Raw genomic sequence first — 24021 nt, 5'->3', positions numbered from 1 at the left:
CACACAACCAGCCCAGACCAGAAACGTAGAACCTGAGACTGGACATGCCCAAGAACTGAAACTTTCCAAAAGTCAGAGACCACATTCTCAGAGAAAAACGCCACCTGGTAATTAAGGCTCCAATGTTCTAACTTGTTCTGAGTTCACCAAGTAAGCAAATGTCAGTTATTTATTATGCTCTTTTCCCTCCTCTTCTATCTTATATTCATCAAGCAACAATCAAACATGTAACTATTTGTTTAATCAAATATTTTTTAAATAAAATTATGTAAGGCCACTCACTGTCTCTTGAGTACTGGCTTCTGATACTGGCTTTTAACTATCTTATCTTTTATCTTTTTCATCTTTTTGACACTTCTGCTGGCAAAAATTTCACATAAGAACAGAGATGCTACACTGCTGTGCTATGTAGATAAATATCAAAAAAGAGAAAGAGAATATTAACAAGACACTGGTGCTATTTATGGGTGATGGCAATATCCACTGCCCTAATCAACATGCCTACAAGATGGATCAAATGAAAGACTGTTGGTGAAAGTATAAATTGTTTCTATTTTCCTAGAAAGCAATATGGTTAAACCTACTTTAAAAAAAATCATTATTAAATTTGCTGGGGTGACCCTAGTTAATAAGATCATATAGGTTCAAGTGTACATTTCTATAACATATGATCTATTTATTGCATTGTGTGCCCACCATCCACAGTCAAATCACCTTCCTTTACCATGTATTTGGCCCCCTTTACCCTTTATTAGATTAAACCTACTTTTGTAGGTTTCACCTACATTTAATACATTGTATTTCAATAAATACATAATTGAAAATACTTAATTACTTTATTACTTTTAACATTCTCACAAGCCTTAGACTTTTTCACACCCTTTGATTTATCAGTTCCATTTCTAAGAATTCATCTTAAAAGAATAATCATGGGATTACTCAAAATATAGTGAAAAAGTTATTTGTGTCAAGGTTTTTAAACAAATATCAAAATATGTAATAAATAACTTTGCAAAACCAGGTAGTGGGTTGAATTTTTGAGGTACAATCATATATTGTAATACCATGCAAGTAATAAAAAATAGGTTGTAAAAGACTATTTAAAACAATGAAGGTTAGTAAACATAGAAGGTTAATAAACAGTTATTGAATAAAATGGATGATATTGGATCTGATTCATCAACAAGAAAATCAATGGATATGTGTAGAATATTTTTTCATTTTTATAAACAACATACCTATAACTCATATAACTGACTGTCTTTACAAAATCTGTACTTGGAAATCTGACAGCATCTCAAATTCAACATGTCCAAACCTGAACACCAGATCGTCTCCACATGGAGGTTTCTGCTCCTGGGTTTCTTCTCGGTAAAATGTGACTCTTTGTATTGCCTGTCTCTCCAATTTGGAGGGCAGCAGTTTGCCCTGTGACTTTGCTAAACTGATGTATCTAAGAAGAGTTGGTGATTTTTTAGCTTGTTCATGTTTTTAGAGCAGAGTGACAAACTCTAAGCTCCTTACCTGCTGGACCAGAAACTGGAAGTCCCTATTGATTATTTAAAGATTTAACTTGCCCGAGAAACCATCCTGTTAGATTTTTTTTTAATGCTTATGTCATTGCACTTATTTAAACCTTTTCTTTATGATTTTCACTGCAGGTAGCATACTTTAAAAGGCCTTCCCCATTCCAAGATTACTTAACATTTGTCTTGTTTTTCATCTCATTATTTTATTATTTTTCTTATTCATATTTTAATAAACCTAAAGTTTTTTAGTTATATGGGATAAGAAAGAGCTCTAACCTCAATTTTCCAATTTCCTGTTATTTAATGCTCCTATAAATAATCCAATCTTTACTATAGTTTTGAAATTTTTCCTTTATAATAAATTAAATTATTATAGATATGTTCTGTATTTCTATTTTGTTCTACTTATCTGCTACATAGCCCACAGATATATAAAACTTTCTAATCTATTTTGATATTATATATTTGTATTTGGCCATGCAAGTTTCCCACCCAATCTCAGTTATTCTTCATTTGGAAACTCTGGCTGATTTTACAACCTTAATCTTCCTAATACATTTTAGAATACATTTTAACAATTCTTCAATTGTAATTGCACTAAACTAATAGATTATTTCATAAGTTATGAATACATTGAAATCAAATCAACTAGCATATAAAATTTTAGTTGCTTGCATTCCTACTCACACTGGCTTTAGACATTAATGTGGACTAATTACCCTTGAAAATCCAAATAGTGAGGGTGGCTTCCACACAGTTCAAACAGGGCGCCAGCTCAGTTTCCCCGTGATTACCTGGGCTTCTTGTGTGCTGTTTTCCTTCATTCACACAACAGCTGCCAGCAGCAACCTCAACTATGTACTTTCTTGGTCCATCCACAAAAAAAAAAAAAAAAAAAAAAAAGGCACTATTCCTCAAGTACCTAACGAAAGTTCTGAGCTTTGTCCTTGACTTGGGGACCACCATGAGCTAGTAGCTGTGGCCGGGGAAATGTGGTGACTGACTGGTGCACAATCCCACCAGGGCCTACCTTTGGGTCTGTGATAAGAGTCATTCCAAGCCAAACCAGTAAGCCGCTACAAAATGGGAATTAAAATAAATGTTGGGATTAACCTTGAGGTCCACTGCGGTTAGCCCAATGAAAACTTACAACTTAAAAATGTCCCCCAGAAATGTCAACATTCTTATATCATAGCAACAGACATCTATTTAAAATATGCACAAACTCACTTATGTAGTTATGTACCTACATGGGCATAATCTATGTGTATCCTTACAAAGCCTAATAACTGGAACCAAAAGGGGAAATGGCTGTATCAAAATAATGGCAGATACTGGGCAAACTCATACAACAGTTGAACAAATAATTCATTGTGCTAGTTAGAATATTACTTTGCCCACCGTACTGCCCACAGTCAGATGGTTGATGCCCATGACCTCTGTGCTTATTCAAAATAGCCCATTTACTTTCTTTCTCCTCAGCGAAGCTACGCCTGAAACGTCATTCAGTTTTATCTCATCATTCACAGCCAGCATATTATAAAATAGTCTCTTAGTTGCTGTGAGCATGTAATATGTATTTGATTAGGATACATGTAAATAAATTGCTTCCTCTAAATATTTCAAGCCCTCTTAAAGGCAAAGCCATATCCTATCTAGTCTGTCTATTGAACACCTAGTAAGGAGCTTAGCAGAGATCACTGATATGTTAAGGATTACCCAATAAATATTCATGAAGTAAAACATCATTAATTTTATAAACTTTATTCTGTATAATTATATGTGGGAAGCACACTATTAAACAAGGATTCATGAACCTGTATTCCTCCAAACTAGATTCCTACTGGCCCTATAGCATGCCTTGCCATGCTCACCTTCATTGTTTGCAACTCAGTTGAACAATCATTTATTTTACAGCTATGATGTGCCCAGATATGCTAGGTGCTAAGGATACAAATGTTGTTAATAAATTACTTTGTCTTCAAGGGATCAGAGTCTAGTCATTTAATATCCCTTTTTAAAACATCCTCCCTAGCCCTTTTCTGTCTTGTTCTAATCCTTGTTTCTTCCCTTAGCATGTAATTACATTCATCTTATTTTCTCCTTGATCTTCAGTAACATCAATGGAGCTGTGAATCTCATCTTTTTCTGAGTGTTCAGGGTTGTAGGAAGGAAGAAGTCAGATTAAAAGGAAGGTAGGAAAGTGGGCTGTGAGGGGTAGGTCTTAGCAGGAAGGAGGCATTACAGGCTGCGGAAGGCAAACTCCTCCATGTTTAGGAGCTGCTAACCGAGAGACACCACCATCTCAGTTACCTGTGCTAAGGGGACAAAATGCCATGTGTAAGGAAAGGTCATGGGGCAATCAACTTGCTTTAAAAGGAGTCAGCCTGGCTGGTGTTGCTCAGTGATTGAGCGTCAACCTATGGACCAGGAGGTCACACTTTGATTCCTGGTCAGGGCACATGCCCAGGTTGCAGGCTTGATCCCCAGTAGGGGGCGTGCAGGAGGCAGCCAATCAATGACTCTCTCATCATTGATGTTTCTATCTCTCTCTCCCTCTCCCTTCCTCCCTGAAATCAATTTAAAATTTTTTTTAAAAAAGGACAGAGTCAGATTTATCTTCCTTACAGCCAGAATCAGCCTGATGGTAATGCATCTGTCACAAAACACACACACACACACACACACACACACACACACACCCTCTTCTTTTTTCTTGCTGAGTTCTAAAACCTCTTTAATAAGGTTGGGATAGGAAAGGGAGAAAGGATGTTTACTTTACAATTAGTGACTTAAATCAAGTGCATGGGTGAGTCAATACATCACTGTGACTGATTTTCAATTATATCATCAATTAATCAACAGTATAAATGATATATTATTCATTTTTTTTCTCAGCTTTATTGCAATATGGAAAGGAAAAGTGGAAGGCAGAGAGGTGGGAGAGATGAAGCTCTTAGGAGACCAAAACATGTTTGTTAGGGCAGAAGATGAGACCATCACCACAGAGATGTAAGAAAGAAGGTTAGGTCAGGAAAGACTCAGATGTCACCTAGGACTGACTCACCGAGTGTGCAGAGACAAGTAGTAACTGGAGACTGTGGGTCAAGAAGCTACTAAAGCAAATAATTCTACTTGGTTGGATTTAAGGTTTTCCTTGTTGTTATTCATTTCTTAACACTAGTAATTTCATATAGAGGCATTTCATTTACAAACAATTCATTAAGAAATGTAAGAAATACAAATATTTGTCATTTATTTTCTTCTGTTTCAAAGTAACAGCCCTTAGTAAAAGGACACTATAAATGTATCTCTGCAATAGTTTTTCTTTCTTTTTAAATACATATTCTTTGGGGAATTTTTTTAGGTCAATATAATAGAATAAAAAGCATATTTCCATACAAAACATTCCCCAGAAACTTCATATGCCAAACATTACATGAGGTAAACTATTGATCTGAGCCACATGGCATTTCTGAGTTTGTTCATGAAATGAATTTTAATATAGAATTTACACTAGAGAAGTTGACCCTGCCAATACTGAATTTTAAATCACTTAACAGTGTATTTGTCATTCAAGAAAGGATTACAACTAAAAATACACTTTCTAAAAAAAATTTAGCATGTTTTTTAAAATTTACAAAATATACTTATGTTCACCATAAGACAAAATCATGGTGGATTACAAATAACCTAATTCCATAACTACATTTTTCATTGCAACCAATTGTTACTACTGATCTGTAAATCTCCACTGAAGAAGCGCTTCACATCTTGAAATGAAAATCCATAGTTACTAAAATTTCATCTTTGAAAAAAACTATTTCTTCCCTGTGTAGTAGAGTGCTCAGTGAGAAGGCTATTTTCATCATGTTTCAACTTATAAAAACCTTTAAAACCACTATTTCAAAGAAATCATTTTGGAGAGGGGAAAAAGAACCCTTTCCATTCAACAAATATTCAATCTAAACATTTATCGATTGACTGTATTCCAATCACATAGTACCTATGAAAATGGTAAATCAGAAGCATAGTAACCTCCCAGAAAAATAAAAATGTAGTAGCAAAAATCTCATAATTCAAGTAGTTTTATGTTATTACCTATTTATGTCTTCTAACTGCAGATCAAAATCTTGAAGTTTCTTTTGGTATTTCTCTGTAAAGTTACAGAACTCATTAAAAATTGAAGATTTCAAATCAGGGTATGGGCATTCCAAAGCTTCTAATTCCATTGGCAGTTCACTAAGCAGGTTCCTCCTTTCTTCTGAATAATGATCTACTATCTGAAAAATAAATTAAGTGATTGTTTTATTTAACACCAATGACAAATTGATAAGCAAATTACTGTCTGTTTCACACTTACTTTAATACTCCAGTCTGAAAGATTATTTTCTAAATTCTGTTGCTCCAGGCTAAGTCTTTCAAAGACAGCTTTTAATTGTTTCTTCACAGAGTCAACCTATTGGAACATTTAGAACAAGTAGTATGCAAATTATTGTGATTCATTCAATATGTATATTTAAATTCACAGGAATTAATCTCAAAAGCCAGTAAGTGATGAGAAATTAGATAAGAGAACATGCCTTTGAGGACCTGGGGAAGAGGATTCGAGTGATGCCATAGCCGGGCGTGTGCTTATCAGACGGTCTTCTAGACACATAACTCAAAACTAAGCTGGAAAGTACATTGGGATCCTAGCCTCTGCACCCACATTTTGATTTTGTTTGTGGTTAGGCAGAGAGCTTACCAGATTGTCTGTTCTAATCACCCTTTCCTTCCCTTGCAATCTTGCCTCTAACCCCCAGATGGGCAAGATTTTAAATATATTTTTATAAATTATTATTTACGAAAGCAATATAACAACACTACAGACAACTGAAAATTAGAGCGAGAAAAATCACCTAAAAGCCTACGTCTAGTGCAACTATGATCACGGAGTTTATGCTGTAGTCAGGGGAGATAGTCAATAAACTAATGAAAAATAGCTACGAGTGTATCAGGAGGAGGTAAGTAATGTAAAAACAGGGTGAGTAATAGGGACTGACTATGGCTTCTCTCAAGTGGACTATCAGAATAGGTCACTAAGAAGAGAGGACATTTAAGCAAACACCTAAAGGACAAAAAGTACCCTCAGTGAAACAGAGGAAATAGCCAGCACACAGGCCCTGAGACAGGAAGGAGCCTGATAAGTGTGAGAAGGAATAGAAAGAAGGCCAGACCAGTGACAGTCTAGGAGGAAGAGGGTTTCAGGTAGGAGATGAGACTGCAGAAGCAGGGAGGGGCATGATGTGGGCCAGGAGGAGCCCTGAGGGGATTTACCAGGGGAATGGTACACCCATGTTGGTTCCTTATCCCAAACTGTTCTAGTTGGGACAAAAATGAAATATTACATTATTAAAAGTAAAGGTACTGACCTCTTCCAGTACATCCACTGAGTTCAACTCACTGTGTGAGTGTGAATGCTGTGCAATGTGATGCTGTCTGTATTTTAGGTCTGCTATCAATTGCTGAATAGGATTTATCACATTTTTAAGATACAGGCACCATTGTTCAGATAACTCTTGTTCTATAGTGAAACAAAATTAAATCAAGATAACACATTATTTAAAATTTTTAAGAACAGGTTCTTAGAGTGCAGATTTATTTTTGGATTATTTTAGAAAAAAACAAACAAACAGCAGTTAATAAAAGAATATGAAGTGAGTGGTCCTCTTTCATTTTTAAAACATCCCTTTAAATATAGGATTAAAAAAAAATCTCACCAAAATTCTTAAGGTCAGACAGACATTCATTTCCAATGTTCTCTTCTTTAAAAAAAGATTTTATTTCAGATTCCACTTTACACCTGAAATAGACATTCCTGGGTTTTAAAAATATGGGTTTAAAAAATAGTAGTAGAATTTAATCTAATGTGGTTTTATTCACCAGTTTATTTATTCTGATCATATGCTAAATTCCTAACATGGATTTGGTACTTGCCTAACACAATCAGTGAACATTTGGTCTCTCTAAAATGTCCATTGAGACATTTGGTCCATACCAAAAGGTCTTTGATAGTTCATCCTGACCAAAACATCCATGGAGACTTTGATCTATGGCTAAAGGTCCTTGAAATTTGGTCCTGTCTAAAACATCCATGAGCATATTTGGTCCATGCCAAATGGTCCTTGGTACTGTCAAAAAATACCCATGCTTAGGAAATGCTGGATTCAGATAAAAATCTTTATTTCTACTTTTGGCTTACAGGAATAATACATTAAAAAGTACTATCATGACCATAGCTAAGATTTGGAAACAGCCTAAGTGCCCATCAGCAGATGAGTGGATTAAAAAACTGTGATACATCTACATAATGGAATACTACACTGCAGTAAAAAAAAAAAAAAGGAGTTCTTACCATTTGCAACAGCATGGATGGAACTGGAGAGCGTTATGCTAAGCGAAATAAGCCAGTCAGAGAAAGATAAATATCACATGATCTCACTCATTTATGGAATATAATGAACAACATAAACTGATGAACAAAAACAGATCCAGAGACAGAGAAACATCGATCAGGCCGTCAAACCTCAGAGGGAAGGTAGGGGAGGGTGGGGGTAAGGGGGAGAGATCAACCAAAGGACATCTATGCATGCATATAAGCCTAACCAATGGACATAGACAACAGGGAGGTGAGGGCATGAGTGGGGGGATGGGGAGGTAATGGGGGAATAAGGACACATATGTAACACCTTAATCAATAAAGAAATTTTTTTTAAATGTACTATCATGTTTTATTGTTCCAATAGGGTTGTGACTGTATTGCCAGTAATAGCCCTTCTTGCCTCAGTAGCCTAGCTGGTAATGGCAAATGGGGTTAGCTAGATGGTTCCAGGTTGGAATCTTGCAGAAGAGAAGAGTTTATATTAACTATGGATGTTTTTGACAAGACCAAATATCAAGGCGTGGACCAAATATCAATGTCTGTGGACGTTTTAGTCAAGACCAAATGTTTTGCAAGGAAAAGAAGCATAAGTGAACACTCTGGGGAGAAGTAACAGCGAAAACCAAGGTGAGCCCGTGACATGCCCTAGCACTACTTCTTTAGAGAGAGCTCAGGGCATTGAGAAGCCATTGTGGGATATTAAGCTGACCTCCCCTGCTCAGCAGATCTGTGTTTCAGAAAGATTCCCAAGGCAGCAAGATGCAGGACAGACTGAAAAGAGGGGTGATCAATAGAAAGGGAAAATGAACAGGAGGGGACAAGGTAAATCTAACCAACAAGGAGGTTATTTTAAAAGTTAAGAGAAAACGAACTCCCGAACTAAGGAAATAAGGGTAAAAGTATATTTGATTTTTATACAATAGTAAAAGGAATAAATCTTAATGACCTTTTACATATTATTTAAATATAGTGATTTTTAGCCCTAGTTGGTTTCTCAGTGGTTAGAGCATCAGCCCAGTCAAGGGCACGTACCTTGGTTGTGGGTTCAATACCCAACCCCAAAAGGACTGAGAGGCAACCAGTTGATGTGTTTCTCTCCTCTCTCTCTCTCTCTCTCTCTCTCTCTCTCTCTCTCTGTCTCTCTCTCCTCCCTCTCTTTCATTATCTCTAAAAAATCAATGGAAAAAATATCCTCCAGTGAGAATTAAAAACAAACAAAAAATAAATATAGTCATTTTTAGAGTAAAAGCATAACCTGCTCTAAATGGACATTCAAAAATGCTGTAGTTTATTCTTTGTTTATGGCAGATTTAATGAAATAATAGAAAAGAGTTTTGATTTATTATGATTATAAAAATTCAATATTAAAAATTGCATAAAATTAAATAGGAACAATTACAATACTTTAATACAACAATTTTTAAAATTTTGCTTATATAAGTTTCTAGCTGTTGTCTACATGTATATATTTTTAAATGGTTGTAATTATGGCATATTTACCATTTTATATTGAGGGTTTTTAAATAATATTTTAAAGATATTTAAAAATAATTATCATGGTTACCATTTATTTAAATGGCTGCACAGTATTCTGTGTTATATATGTGTCATCTTCTTCTAAACCTATTCACTTACATGGGCCAGGGCTTTTGTTTGTATGTATAAAAAAGGGGTACTAGTGTAGATGACACTTCACTATGTTTTTTCCCAGTGTGTAATTTTTGCCAGAAGTACCTTTAAGATCACATTTTAAACTATTAAATGAATGATAGGTACATAGTAGTGTAGTAAAACCAGAAATTATTTCATAATGGATTTGTTTAAACAAAAACATAGTACTTATGAACCATCTAGCTTAGTTCCCTTATATTTTCAGCACCTAGAAAGCCATAATAGATCATCCAAAACAACAGAAGTGGCTTTGATCAACCTGCTACTTTGCATGTACAATTCTAGTGAGCTCCATCCTGCCTTCATAGACTAAAAACCCTGACCCATCAGACAAGACCAGCCCATTTCTCTTCTTGTCCTGAGTGCCCAACAAAATCCAGAAGCATTTTTTATGCCCTCCAGAGCTACAAGAATCTGGGACTAGCTCGTGAATGCAGTCTAGCACTTCCTAAATTGTGGTCTATAGAAAAGTAATGTATGGGATGCTAGCTAGAAAAAACGGAAAATGGTGAACTAAACAAAATCAGACATGTTTCTATAGTGCAGGATTTCCCAGAAACCTCATTATGCTAAAGTACATTGAGGTTCTCCAAATAATGTATGAAATATATTTTCCTAACATATAGGACCATGAAATTCATTATACTCCAGAGTATCATGAAGAATATTTGTTTTGTAGAATATGAAATAGGAAATATAGATACAAATTGTGATGTACACAAGAACATTTAAAAAATGTTAACTCTGGAAGACAGCTCTGCCCTTTCATCATTGACAAGCCAGACTAGGTCCCAGGCGTTCACGAGTTTGCAACTCTGCAGTACACACAACCTCCTCCACATCGGTAGAGGGGTTCAAATAAATGTTAGGCAACTTTTGTGTCCAAATCTGCCAATTTAAGTGCCTCCTAATGCTATTCGGCCTTCCCTCTGGTACCACTGACCATGATGCTACTAGAAAAAGCCTCTTGAGATTTTCTGTGACCATTTGCCTAGATGATATATACTTTATATATATTTTAAACATATTTTTATTGATTTCAGAGAGGAAGGGAGAGGGAGAGAGAGATAGAAACATCAATGATGAGAGAGAATCATTGACCGGCAGCCTCACGCCCCACACTGGGGATCGAGCCCACAATCCGAGCATGTGCCCTTGACTGGAATTGAACTGGGACCCTTCAGTCTGCAGGCTGACCCTCTGTCCACTGAGCCAAACCAGCTAGGGCTGCCTAGATGATATATTAATCTACTTTCTACATAGATATGCCCATTGGCAAGGCAACCACCTGCAAGGTAAACCAGCCTGGTGAAGGGTGTTTTGAGCTCTCAGAGTCTACCCTCAGTACAGGTCCTCCAAGATGGTGCAAAAGTTCTAGGTGTAGAATCAGTCTCTTCAGAACATCAAAATTATCCAGTTTCCTAGGGTAACCACTTAGTTATGATTATGGCAAATCAAGTGAAACATGGGGTCCAAGAGGGTGGTAGAGTTGGAAGCCATTTAAGCAAACAATAAGCAAAGAAACATGGGTTGTAAAAGGCAGAGCAAGAGAGGAAGTTGAAGTTCTATAAATGAAACTAACAGCCAGGAGATCTGCAGAGAAGTAGGGCAGCAGTGCAGGCTGATGGCCAAAGCTTTAGTCCTCCAACAAGGAAGGAACTCAGCAGTGCAGAGAGCTTGTACCTTAGACTCAGCTATTTGATCCACTTTTCACTCTTAAAAGTGTCCCAGGTGAGTGCACACAGAGGCCAGATAAGTCTCACACCAGTTAGCTAAGGAATGCGTAGGAGCTGGGCTGAGAGAGAGCTCTCTGGTGCCCTGAGTCACACAGTCTGAGTAGTGATTGATCTCAGTGTCATTTTTAGAGATTCATTTCCAGACAGCATTTAATTGTTGGTAAAACCCCATGATATCCTCTGCATAAAGGTGATACTTTAAAATAATGCTTTAAAGCAAAAATTGTGAACAAGAGACTACATATATTACTAACAGATATTTGGTTATAAAAGCATCCCCTACAGGAATGATAGTAAAAGTAGTAAGGCGAACAAGTAAGCCTTCAAACTTTATTATTCCAAAATACTTATTAAAATAAAAATTGTAATTCTTTATCACACAACCAATATAAATAACTTTTTTTCTGAACCTCTAAACCTGCCATTCTGAAACAAAGGAGCAAGGGACCCTGGGGAAGTATATCAAGGTCTTCAAGAGGTGTAGTTTGAAAAAAACATTAATTATTGAATACAATTTTATATTTAGAGATTTTATGTGACTAGTTTCTTTATACAGATTTCAAAGAATTAAAGTTCAAGACCCAGAAACAAGGAGGCATGGATCAGACTGTCGGGCCTCAGAGGGAGGGTAGGGAAGGGTGGGGGTAAAGGGGAGAGATCAACCAAAGGACTTGTGTGCAAGCATATGAGCCTAACCAGCGGTTAAGGACAACAGGGGGGTGGGGGCATGTGTGGGGAGGGGTGTGGGATGGGAATGGGGGGATGAGGACATATATGTGATACCTTAATCAATAAAGAAATTTTTAAAAAAAGAATTAAAGTTCAGCAAAATCTCGTGTGTTTTTCCTAGCAAGGCTAGACCAATTAGGTGTGGAAAAGAAAAAGCTGCTCAACTCCAAGTACATGGAGCACGGCGTTAAAGGCAAATGCTCCAATCCCACATCCAAATAAACTAGCTCATTTGCTGTCTGCAAATAGCATTAATCCTCTGAACCTCAAGATTCTCATCTGTAAAATGAGGATAGCATTGATACCTCTTCTGCAAGTATATTGCAGGGAGTAAATGAAATAAAGCATGTAAAGTAGTTAATACATATTACCCAGCACATACTAATTTATCCCCCCAAAAGTTAGATGACATTGTAGGCCCAGAAGATAATTCTGCAGGCTTAAGATTCTCAAATGAAGTCTCTCATGATGATGTGTAAGAATATTTTGCTTTTTTAAAAGGTTGTTGATTTTTTAAAGGTTAAGAAACACTGATGGAGCTTAAACTCCTGATTTCCTGGGAGCCCTTAAATTCTCCACAAATCTAGCCATACTCTAACTGTCCTCCTTTTGCTATTATTTTTTAATTTCACTAAACACATTTTGAAATTAGCCTACTTTCTAGAATAGCACAGAAAATTTTCTTGAACTTCTTCTTGTCCAGTTTTCAGCCCTAAAAGTCTCAAGACATTAAGGTTATTGTTACATGAATGTTCCTCATCTTTGTGTCATGCCAGGTCAACAAAAAGAATTACTTTCCACAATGCCATGTACATTAATTATATGCCTCTTCCATCTAGCTCAAGAACAACACAATAAGAGAATATAAAACAGCCAAGATAAAAACCATTCATGCCCTAACCGGTTTGGCTCAGTGGATAGAGCATCGGCCTACAGTCTGTAAGGGTCCCAGGTTCGATTCCGGTCAAGGGCATGTACCTTGGTTGCAGGATTGATCCCCAGTAGGGGTTGTACAAGAGGCGGCTGACCAATGTTTCTCTCTCATCAATGTTTCTCTCTATCCCTCTCCCTTCCTCTCTGTAAAAAAGTCAATAAAATATATTTAAAAACAAAACAAAAAACGTTCACTAGGGTCTTCCTTTACATTTGAGCTTGCATCAGTGAGCAGCCACCTCCTGATGGCTTTCCTTTTTGTCGTTTCAATTCATGCAAATTTTCCCAAAAAAACTTCTAATGAGCCCAAACTTTCTCTCCACAATAAGTGACCTTTTGAGGGATAAGTCTTATAAGATAGCAGCAGTATGGTGACAAAATCTATATAATTTTGTTTTTCTGTGTGTAAAATTATATAATGATGTAAAACCATTTCCAATCAGGAGCCTTTTACTTCACATGTAGAAATCTTGTGGCAAAATAAAAAACTCCTATGAAAATACAAGTGTCAAAAATAAAGTTAATGGTATTTGGCAATTTGACTTAGAATAAGACCACAAAATTTACCTATTTTGATATAAAATATACATTTCAAAATCTGCATTTTTTCCATTCATTTATTTTATTTTAAATATTTTTATTGATTTCAGAGAGGAAGGGATAGGGAGAGATAGATAGAAACATCAATGATGAGAGAATCATTGATCAGCTGCCTCCTGCACGCCCCTCACTGGGGTTCAAGCCCACAACCTGGGCATGTGCCCTTGACCGGAATCGAACCTGGGACTTCTCAGTCTGCAGGCCGATGCTTTATCCACTAAGCCAAACCAGCTAGGTCCAAAATCTACATTTTAAAAAGCATACTTTACAAATACTACTATCGTTAAAACTAGTATACATGCCTCTAATAGAGGGAATCACCTGCCTTCTCTTTTTGCCTTAACCTGTGGGAAGACATTTATTTTTCAAAGATTACAATTAAGATTAAGTCTAGAATCATTATTTTGTTTTAATTCATCTTGAAGTGAATGCTGGAAATAATAACAAAGGTCAGAAATCAAAATTGAATAAATGAGTCATGATGTAGCTCCATCCAGAAATCACTGAGCAACTTAAGCCCCTTGGTTTATCTGTGCATTTATTTATTGAAAATATTTATATATCTCCTATAATGTATCCTACAATGAAAAAATGAATATGATGGGATGGTTGCCCTACTTACCACTTTCGCAGATAAAGATTATCTTTTTTTCTGAAGGAAAGCAAAAGTCATTTTAATATAGTCACTGAATTCCAAATTAAATTGAGGAAATGAAATTATTTTAATTTGGCTTACATTCAAACTGTAACTTTCAATTTTGGTTATAATAGTTTAATTAACATGGAGGGTTATAGACCATCTAACTAAATCAGTGCAAGTCTTAGTAATTCCTCTGTGTACTTACTGAGATTTCCCCCAGTCCTTACCCGACTTCCTTTAGCCTTTGGTGTTCCTGCCACCACACCTGCCTGTGTTGTTTTATTAGTTGTTGTTCCTTAGATATCTTTGAAGTCTGCACTGCTTTTCTGATCTAGATTTAGAGAAACAATAGATGAGCCATTTAAAATTCCTAAAATGTGTTTTCCACAATGGAAATGTTTAATCTGTATTTTCTAAATTAAATACTTACTCTTTTTCAATCTTATTAGTACATCTTTTAACACAAAATTTACCTTAAAGTAAGTATTATATTAAACAAAAAGCAGGGAAGTGAAAGAGAAAATGGTTTGGAATACTGACCAGTTTAAGAACTGTTTTTAAAGCATTTATGAAAAGAAAGATGAAGTGGTTATATTTTCCATACAAACAATAAATCCAACACCTAATTCATTCAGTCCCAGGACATTTTTCCATGTATTTTCTCACCTTCTGACATACCTTCCCTGCCAGGCACCGTGAACATCGTTAGGCCCATTTTACAGATGAAGACACTGATGTTCAGAGAAGTTAAAAGACTTGGTCAGTGTCATAAAGCTCATAAACATGAGGATCACACAGAACCTCGGTGTCTGAATTGGTTTTTATCTGATCCTTTAGCAAAGGATGAAAAAAGTCACTGGATAAATTGTTAGGAGGTCTCGCTATATGACCTTGAACATGCAATTTTAATCTTTCAACTCCATGACTTTGTAAATAATTTCTTAAATATTTATTTGAAGATATTTGAAATTGCAAAAATTTATATACATTAAAACCCATATTTTTAAAATTGAAAATTTCCCCAAATTTTATGACTTTAAAAACGGTAGCATAGAATTAGTACCGGGGTTTCTGTTGACAAGTTCTGTCAGGCCGGGGTTTGTTTGCCCTAAGATCCATTCTTGGCCATCTCTCTGATCTGCTCCACATCACAGGGTAGCCTGTGCTTTTCAAACACTCCTATCAGCTGGCTTCCTGTTGGGTTCAGCCAAGGGGAGACACTAGCAGTGGGAGATGGAAGGGAAGGAGGAAAGGAGAAGCCAAAAGATGACTGCTCCTACCTCTCTACTCTCACAGGGGTCTCCATTTGTTCCAACTTTTCTTGACAGTTTTACTACAGCTCCAACTATCTCTGGGTAGGTAAGCTCCATTCATGAGATGGATGTGGTACAGCCTTGCTTTTGTTATTGAATTTATTGGGGTGATATTGGTTCACATGTCCCTTTGACTTAGGCATGGCATGATTTCCTGCTGTTTTAATCTCATATTGCTTCAGGGTCCTGTTTGGCTTCTCAGCTCTATCACCTGGGTAACCATTTCCTGAATTAAATACCCCTCTGCTCAGTAAAAACCTCCTCAAGGGGTTTCCGTTTCCCGGTTAGACTCTGACCAATACTCATGTGTATTTCCAACTTGTGTATTCCATATTCATACTTTTAAACACCTACAAACATGCTACTCATATCAGAAACTTGATGAAATATGCATATTTTACATTTTATCTGCTACTAGTAGCCTAAAAGCTTTAACAGACCAATATTTAAAATGTAAAAACTTCAGAAGACAAGACCTAAAAAGTCTCTATAATGCATGCTATTTCTAGCTGTCATTCACTGATTACTTTAACCTTGAGTTTATCTTTCTGCTATTCTGGTTACTGATTCAAAATTAGGCCTGTAACAAAACAAAAAAAAATAACCCAAACATTACTTTAAAAAAACACAGTCAAAGTCACATCTTTTCTTCAGAAGGTCTTAAGAGTGCTACAATCATGAAATTTAGAAGTACATTCAAATAACAGGACACCACTAGAATACATTCAGAATCTCTATTTGATCTACACACAAAAAGTACATAATGACACCATGTATTTCTAAAAACTGACACTCTTCTAAATTCATTCCAACTATTTGTCATCTATTGTCTCTAAAGTTTGTTGCAGCAGACACAACTTTTAAAATTAGATTTCTTTGACATATTTGGTCCATGTTGTACAAAAAGTTAAAACACATTGGTGAAAGATGTAGACACATTTTTATAGCTTAAAAAAAATCAATACTGTTGCCTTTGGGTCCAGGGAAAGACAAATTAAGTAGACTATAAACATCAAAATAAAGTTACTATTTTTCACTAGACACTTCCAATATCTTGCAGAACATTCTAATTTTTTTTTTTTTGTAAATTCACTCATTGACTTCATTTCTATCCCCAAGCCAAAAATTAAGAAAAATAAAGTCTTAAAAAAGCAAAAAGTTTTAAGGTTGTATCTTTATCAATATAGAGATTTTTAAGGTTATTCCAATTCATGTTGCTGGGCAATGAGCCATATGAAATCAATATTTAAGGTGGATGATGATTTATGCAGAATGCTGATGAATTTAAAAGAACAAAAATAATAAATTCATAAAAGAATCAGAAACTAGAGTTCCTTATGGACTTCATTATGATGATCCAAGATAATAAAACTTAAACAGGCACCTTGAAATGCCATAAAAGCCCTTTACGCCAGATGGTCCATCTTTAAATATAAATAACAATAACTGGTGGACTATTTAAGTGTTGGTTACATGTGTGTAGATATTTGTTAAAATTCATTGAGATGTACATTTAAGATTTGTATACTTTATTATATGTGAATTATACCTTAATAGAGAATTGTTAAATAAATCAAAAGAAAAAAACAACTATATACACTAAGTTGCAATTTCACATCTATCAGGTTGGCAAAACCGCAAATGTTTAACAAAACTCTCTGAGGTTATGGGAAAACATGCTCTCTCTTTAGTTACTAATGGAAATACAAAATGATGCCAACCCGCCCCCCAAGGGAATTTGGAGCTGTATAGCAAGATTTCATATGGATTTACCTTAACTTATAGAAATCTACCTGAAAAGTATCTTAGTAAAAGCATAAAAAGATAAATGAACAGAGCTGTTCATTCACTGAAGCACTATTTGTAAGAGAAAGACTGGAGCACAAAAATTCCATCAGTAAGTATGCTTGCTAAAGTAAATGGAACCTGAATCTGATCAAATCTCTACATACAACTATCAATTTACTGGAAATGCAAGAGACAGAAAAACATGTTAAATGACACCACCAGGATGTAACCAGCACAATCCAGACTGTGAGAAACTATAAAAAACAAACAATAAAATTTATTCAAGAGTCTGAGCTGGCTTGGCTCAGTGGATAGAGCATCGGCCTGTGGACTGAAGGGTCCTGGGTTCCATTCCGGTCAAGGGCACATGCCCAGGTTGTGGGCTCGAGCCCCAATGTAGGGCATGCAGGAAGCAGCTGATCAATGATTCTCTCTCATCATTGATGTTTCTATGTTTAAATTCATAACAGTTGCCTTTTTAAAATATCTTAATAATAAAAAGCCATGCCAAATGAATGTGACACAAAAATATTAAATACAAATGAAAACTTGTGAAATACCAGATTTTTTATGCCACGACACAATTTATAATGTAATACTATGCATGATGTACTCTGCTATTTTATACAAGAGGGAAACATATTGCATGGTAATCCTAAACCATACATGGTCCTAAAATACTGTGCACAATCACTTGCACATAAACCCCTTTCAAATCTAGTCCAGATTCACCCTTTCTTAGGTCAGGGCAAAAACGGGCATTCTAGAACAGAGGCACCAAGGACATACTTGAACAGTGTTGCAGAAGGAGCCTTAAATCAGAGGGTAATCCATGGCTGGCATTTACTCGCAATTTTTATTTTTCTGATTAAGATAGAAATCGTGGAAAGCTAATGAAATAGCAATCTTACTAAAAAATAAAGTTGAATTCAGACTTCATAAGTTGTTATGAACATTAAGTGAGTAATGAAGGTAAAGTGCATAGCACAGTGTCGGAGAACATTCAATAAAGGTTAGCAGCTATTCACTATTATTAATAGAAGATTCTAAATACTATTTAAAATGTTATTTATTTTCACATTTACATTTAAATATTTTACTTCCTAGCAATTCAGTTTTATAAAACTAGAAAAACACCCACACACAACTTCTAACCTTTAGCTCTGTGGAGGCAGCAGCTAATTTTTTTGCTTCAGTTAATGTGTGCAATTGCTGATAGTCTACTGGCTTATAGTTAATGCTTCTCATTCCATTTTTCATACGAAATATCAGATTATCTGTTTTCCATCAAAATATAAAACGAGAAAGAAATAATATCACGTTATTAGACATCAAAATACAGTTATAGCAGCATGCTGACTACAGGTCTTATTTTAAGTATTTTAAAGTAAATACAAGAAATAATATATTACAACATTCATAGTATATTTGAAACTATATCTATAGAAACTTAAAATATAGTACCACTATATTCCTTGCATAAAATTACTTCTAAATGGCTAGCAAAGAAATACTTACATTTAAATTAGTATAGTGAGAATATTTTAAAGTATAATGCCAAGATACCAACTGTGACTACTTTTTTAATTTAAAAAACATTAGGCAGCAACTATAAGTATTTAAGTATCACATTATTATGAATCAAATTAAGTAAATAGATTTTTTAAAGTTGCAGCTGTATTTCTTAGAAAAACCAAAAAAAAATCAATTCAATTTGAAAAAAGGTTGAAAATGAAAGCTAAAATATGTAATAGGCCAAATAAAACCAAAATGGTATGAATGGATAGAGTGGGGCACTTCCTAGCCGCCCCATCTGCTCCGCAGCCTCGCAGGCCATACACAGATGAGCTGCGCTGCCCTGAGCTGTGGCCAGCAGAGAGCTGCAGGCACCGTGAGTCAGAGGTAGGTGCTGCAAGTGCTGGAGCAGTACCAGAAAGCCCTGGTCCAGTTCCTGCGGATGGTGGCAGAGCTGGCGACCAGACCCCAAAACATGAGACCCTGCAGAATGTGGGTGTAATGTCTTTGCTGAGGCCTATTCTTCTGGATGTGGTCCCAACAATTCAGCCAACTGACGCTTTGGCTCTTGGGAGACTGGCTAATTATAATGATGACCCAGCAGAAGCAGTTGTCAAGGGCAACATTCTTCCACAGTTTGTTGCTTCAGTGGTAGAATAGAATTCTGTTCTAGATATGGCCACATCCTGCCAAAGGAACAGAGCATGCAGTTCATCTGGACCCCGCTGACTCCAGCTCCATCCCAGAGCCCCCATCTTAACCTTTCAGTGGACCTTAAAAACCTCAGCCCCTCACAGAGATGGGGCCATTAGCTATCTATCGCTCTTGGCCCCTTTGCTCCCTTGAAAAGTGAATACACCTCTTTCTGCTCAAAAATAAATAATAAAAATAAAGTGATATGAAATGTTTGGATAGGCATTCTCCATCCAGATACTTAGTTTAGTATATTGCCTATTTTGATAAAGTAAAACATAAGTAGAGGGTACTTAAGGCCAAGTTGCATAAAGAATAATAACCTGATTCATTCAAGAAAAAAAATTACTTTTACCTTAATTATGAATCATGTGTCATGTCATGTAATTAAGACTTGTTAAGTATATCATGGATCACATGACTATAAGAAGGCTCTAAACAATTTAAGGACAAGCACAGTGAAGAAAAGCATGGTTGGAGATGATTAAAACACCCATTGTATTGAAATAGCATAGTACTGGCACAAGAACAGGCATATAGATCAATGGAAGATAACAGAGAGGCCAGAAATCAACCCACACCATTATGCTCAATTAATATTTGATAAAGGAGGCAAAAGCATACAATGGAGTAAAGACAGTCTCTTTAATAAACAGTGTTGGGAAAATTGGACAGGTACATGCAAAAAAAAAATGAAACTAGACTACCAACTTACACCATACACAAGAATAAACTCAAAATGGATAAAAGACTTAAATGTAAGTCACAAAACCATGAAAATTTTAGAAGGAGCCATAGGCAGCAAAATTGCAGACATCTCACATAGCATTTTTGCCTAGGGCAAGGGAAACAAAAGAAAAAATAAACAAATGGGACCACATCAAACTAAAAAGCTTCTGCACAGCAAAAGAAACCATCAACAAAATAAAAAGGACACAGTACGGGAGAACATATTCATCAATGATACACCTCATAAGGGCTTAATTTCCAAAATATATAAAGAACTCATTCAATTCAACAAGAGGAAGACACAATCCAATTAAAAAATGGGCAAAGGACCGGAATAGACACTTCTCCAAAGAGAACATACAGATGGTCAATAGACATATGAGAAAATGTTCAACATCACTAATCATCAGAGAGATGCAAATTAAAATGAATGGCTATCATCAATATGTCAACAAACAACAAATGCTGGCGAGGATGTGGAGAAAAGGAAAAACCTGGTACACAAGTGGGAATGCAGACTGGTCAGCCACTGTGGAAAACAGCATGAAGTTTCCTCAAAGTATTAAAAATGGAACTGCCTTTGGACCCAGCAATCCCACTTCTGGGAATATATCTTAAGAAACCCAAAATACCAATCAGGAAGAATATATGCATACCTATGTTTGTTCATAACAGTGTTATTTACAATAGATAAGATCTGGAAACAGCCCAAGTGCCCATCATTAGGTGAGTGGATAAAAAAAGCTGTGGTACATTTACACAAGGGAATACTATGCAACTGTAAAAAAAAAAAGAAGTAACTCTTACCCTTTGCTACAGTATGGATGAAGCTGGAGATTATTATGCTAAGTGAAATAAACCAGTCAGAGAAGGACAATATCACATGATCTCACTTACTAGTATATGTGGAATCTAATGAACAAAATAAACTAACAAAATAGGACCAGAGGCATGGATACATGGAACAGATTAACAGATCTCAGACTAACAGATCTCAGAGGGTGTTAGGGAGGACTGGAAGAGATTAAGCAAAGAACATATATGCATATATGCATAGCCCATGTACACAGACAATAATGCAGTGAAGACCTGGGGTGGTGCAGGGGCTAGGTAGATGAGGGCATGATGGGGGGGGGGGGGGGGAATGGGGAACATCTGTAATAGTGTCACCAATAAAAAATATTTTTCAACACTCATTGTAAGGGAACTAAAGAAACCTTCAATTTGACCCCAAAAATTAGCTTTCCATGATTAAAATTTTAAAAATCAACATTCCAACTTTATATCATGCATAATCCACCATAAATCATAAAACAGACATGGAAATTTTAAAAAATACCTGAGCTATCTTTTTTCTGAATTGTCATGAATGGTCGGTCTCTTTCATTCATGCTTTCCATATCTGTCAAGGAAACAAGAGACAGCTAAATTTTACAATGTGATTTTTAAAAACATTTTTAAAGATGTGTTAATTTTAGTGTTTTTTAAAATAAGGCCCAGGACTAGGTGCACTTTATTAAAATTTTCTTATCCTTGCTCTTAGAAGCCTCCTTCCATTTGTTTTTTCCCCCCTCTTGTCTTTCCTGTTTTTGGTCTCCCCAATCTCTAACTTCTTAATTCCCCCCTCTTAGATTGTGCCAGTGACTGATAAATATTTTGTAATTAAAAAATTATGTATGTTTTCCTTTGAGTTCCTAGGAGGAAAGAAACTATATAAATTAAAGAATAAAACAGCTATCCAAATTACTCCCTACTTCGATTAAGCAATATTGCACTTGTGGTGGACATGGGATATGCCATCCACTTCTACAAAGCACCTGATGCCCGGCTGTCACCTCCTTCAGGGATGGACTCAGCGGCAGAGTCCAAAGACATACCATTGCTGGGGCAGCCTACACCTAATGAATGAGCAAGACAGGGAGGTAAAGACCCAGCAGCTTGGACCCAATGTGGGCCACTCTGATTTGCAATGTATGTTCCAAAGTTCCTTGCAGGGTTGCCCCAGACTTTGTTGAACCTGCATTGAAATTTATTTTTTCATCTCTTCTATTTTTCTTCCTCCATCTTCCTTTCACAAGTTTGGATCCCCAGATAAATATCTAGCACCGCAAATTCTGCCTCAGCATCTCCTTCCTGAGGAAGTACGCACTAAACTGAACTGAGCATCTTTAGGGCATCAGACTAATCAAGTGGTTCTCTAAGTAACACTACCCATTTTTCACACATTTTTGTTCCATATACACCAGGTTGAATTGTAACCCACCTCTCTATTCTTTGGATATTGTTTCTGTTAAAGGTGTTTTTGTTAAAGATGAATTGTCAACTAATATGTAACCCGTGAATAAGCAGCATATTTGTGTAAGAGTCTAGGAACCAGCTTTGGGGGAGGAGACTGACTCGAGCAACCAAACGTTCTGACTCCAAGAGACTTGCTGACTCTCAACCATAAAAACCAGACCTCTGTTTGACCAGTTTCAAGATAATCATAGGAATGGACTGTGCTGACTTACACGAAGAGAACCTTCAACCTCTTCCCCCTGATTTCTTTTTTCTGTTTCCTCTCTCCCTCCTAATAAAATTCCCTGCCTGCACTAAGATCTTAAAATGGCCTTTGGGATGGGAGTCTGCCATCTTCTCAAGCTGCTCAGGCACTTGAATAAACAAACCATCTTTCCTTGCACCAGCACCTGTCTTTCAAAGTGGCAGGCAGTCAAACCTGCGTTCGGTATCAGAACTACCCATGTCTAGTGGCCTTTGTAGTAGCCTAAGTCTTCCTAAATGGAAGGAAAAGTAGCACAAGTCCGTGACTTTTGGAAACTCTGCCAAGTTACCAAGAATCATGGTGATTGCCCACCAACTTTAAGAATGTAGGGATAAACTCCAGTGTGTAATTCTATAGGGTCTCTGGTCAAGGGATTCTTTTTTCAAGCCTTTAATAACATTGCCAAATAGTCTTGTTTCTACTCGCAGCCACATCCTATCCATTAAGATTCTTCTTTTCAGAAGGTATTGAACATCCAATCTGTCCATCCACACTGCCTCAAGTCACCATCACCTTCAGCCAGGATGACAGTAGAAGTTTCACTTTGTACCCTTACAGTCCTTTCTCCACACAGCCGCCCAAGTAACCTCTTAACATTCTACTCTGATCTTGCTTGAATTCCTTCAATGGTTTGTCATCAACTTTTAGAATAGTATCCAAACTTCTAATGGCTTTGCCTTATCTCATTCACACATTCCAACCACATTGTCTTTCTATTTCTCATATACGAAGGTCATTCTGCATCAAGGCCTTCCCACTTGCTGTTCCCTTTGCCTTAGAGACATTTCCTTCATTTTTTACCTGGTTGGTTCTTTCTCAGCCTTCGGTGTGACCAACATGTCACCAGCTCAGAAAGACCTACAGAGACTTCTCTATCTAAATAAGGGAGGACCCCTATTTCTCTCTCATCCTATTCTTTCATTCTCATAATAATGGGTACTAGTCTTCATATTTGCATGTTTACTGATTTGATGTCTATCTCTATCCATAGACATGTGGCCCATGTTTGTCTTATTTCTGATGATAGCCCCAGTGCACAATAGTAAATGCTCAATAAATATTATGTAAGGAAAAGGTAGCTGGTGGTAACTAGATAGCTTCTAGTCCCTCGGAAGAACTGTAATTACAATTCCTAAATCTATACTATAGCTTCTCTCTACAAACAAAAAGATTTCCATT

The 24021-nt window shown here is 36.3% G+C and overlaps 1 protein-coding gene across 6 annotated transcripts in view; it reads right to left on the bottom strand.

The window, feature by feature from the left end:
* The window catches only part of CCDC148 (coiled-coil domain containing 148), a gene marked incomplete at its 3' end in the record, with an annotated part of 216997 nt that overhangs the window by 129253 nt on the left and 63723 nt on the right, over positions 1 to 24021 (bottom strand). For 5 of the 6 annotated variants that reach the window (XM_079782912.1, XM_079782908.1, XM_079782910.1 and 2 more), the window contains 7 exons: positions 21640 to 21702; positions 18519 to 18640; positions 14490 to 14593; positions 7292 to 7374; positions 6944 to 7095; positions 5893 to 5988; positions 5631 to 5812 (listed from right to left, as the gene is read on the bottom strand). In XM_079782912.1, the coding sequence (XP_079639038.1) occupies positions 5631 to 5812; positions 5893 to 5988; positions 6944 to 7095; positions 7292 to 7374; positions 14490 to 14593; positions 18519 to 18640; positions 21640 to 21700 (800 nt within the window). In that variant the 5' untranslated portion in view covers positions 21701 to 21702. Of the gene's footprint in view, positions 1 to 5626; positions 5813 to 5892; positions 5989 to 6943; positions 7096 to 7291; positions 7375 to 14489; positions 14594 to 18518; positions 18641 to 21639; positions 21703 to 24021 lie in introns of those variants that run through there. The other variant, XM_079782913.1, reaches the window with a different exon arrangement.

The sequence above is a fragment of the Cnephaeus nilssonii genome (genome assembly GCF_951640355.1).
Source record: "Cnephaeus nilssonii genome assembly, chromosome: 10".
In the NCBI taxonomy this organism is placed as follows: Eukaryota; Metazoa; Chordata; class Mammalia; order Chiroptera; family Vespertilionidae; genus Cnephaeus; species Cnephaeus nilssonii.
The sequence above is the reverse complement of the archived record's forward strand: the minus strand, read 5'-3'. Positions and strand labels throughout refer to the sequence as shown.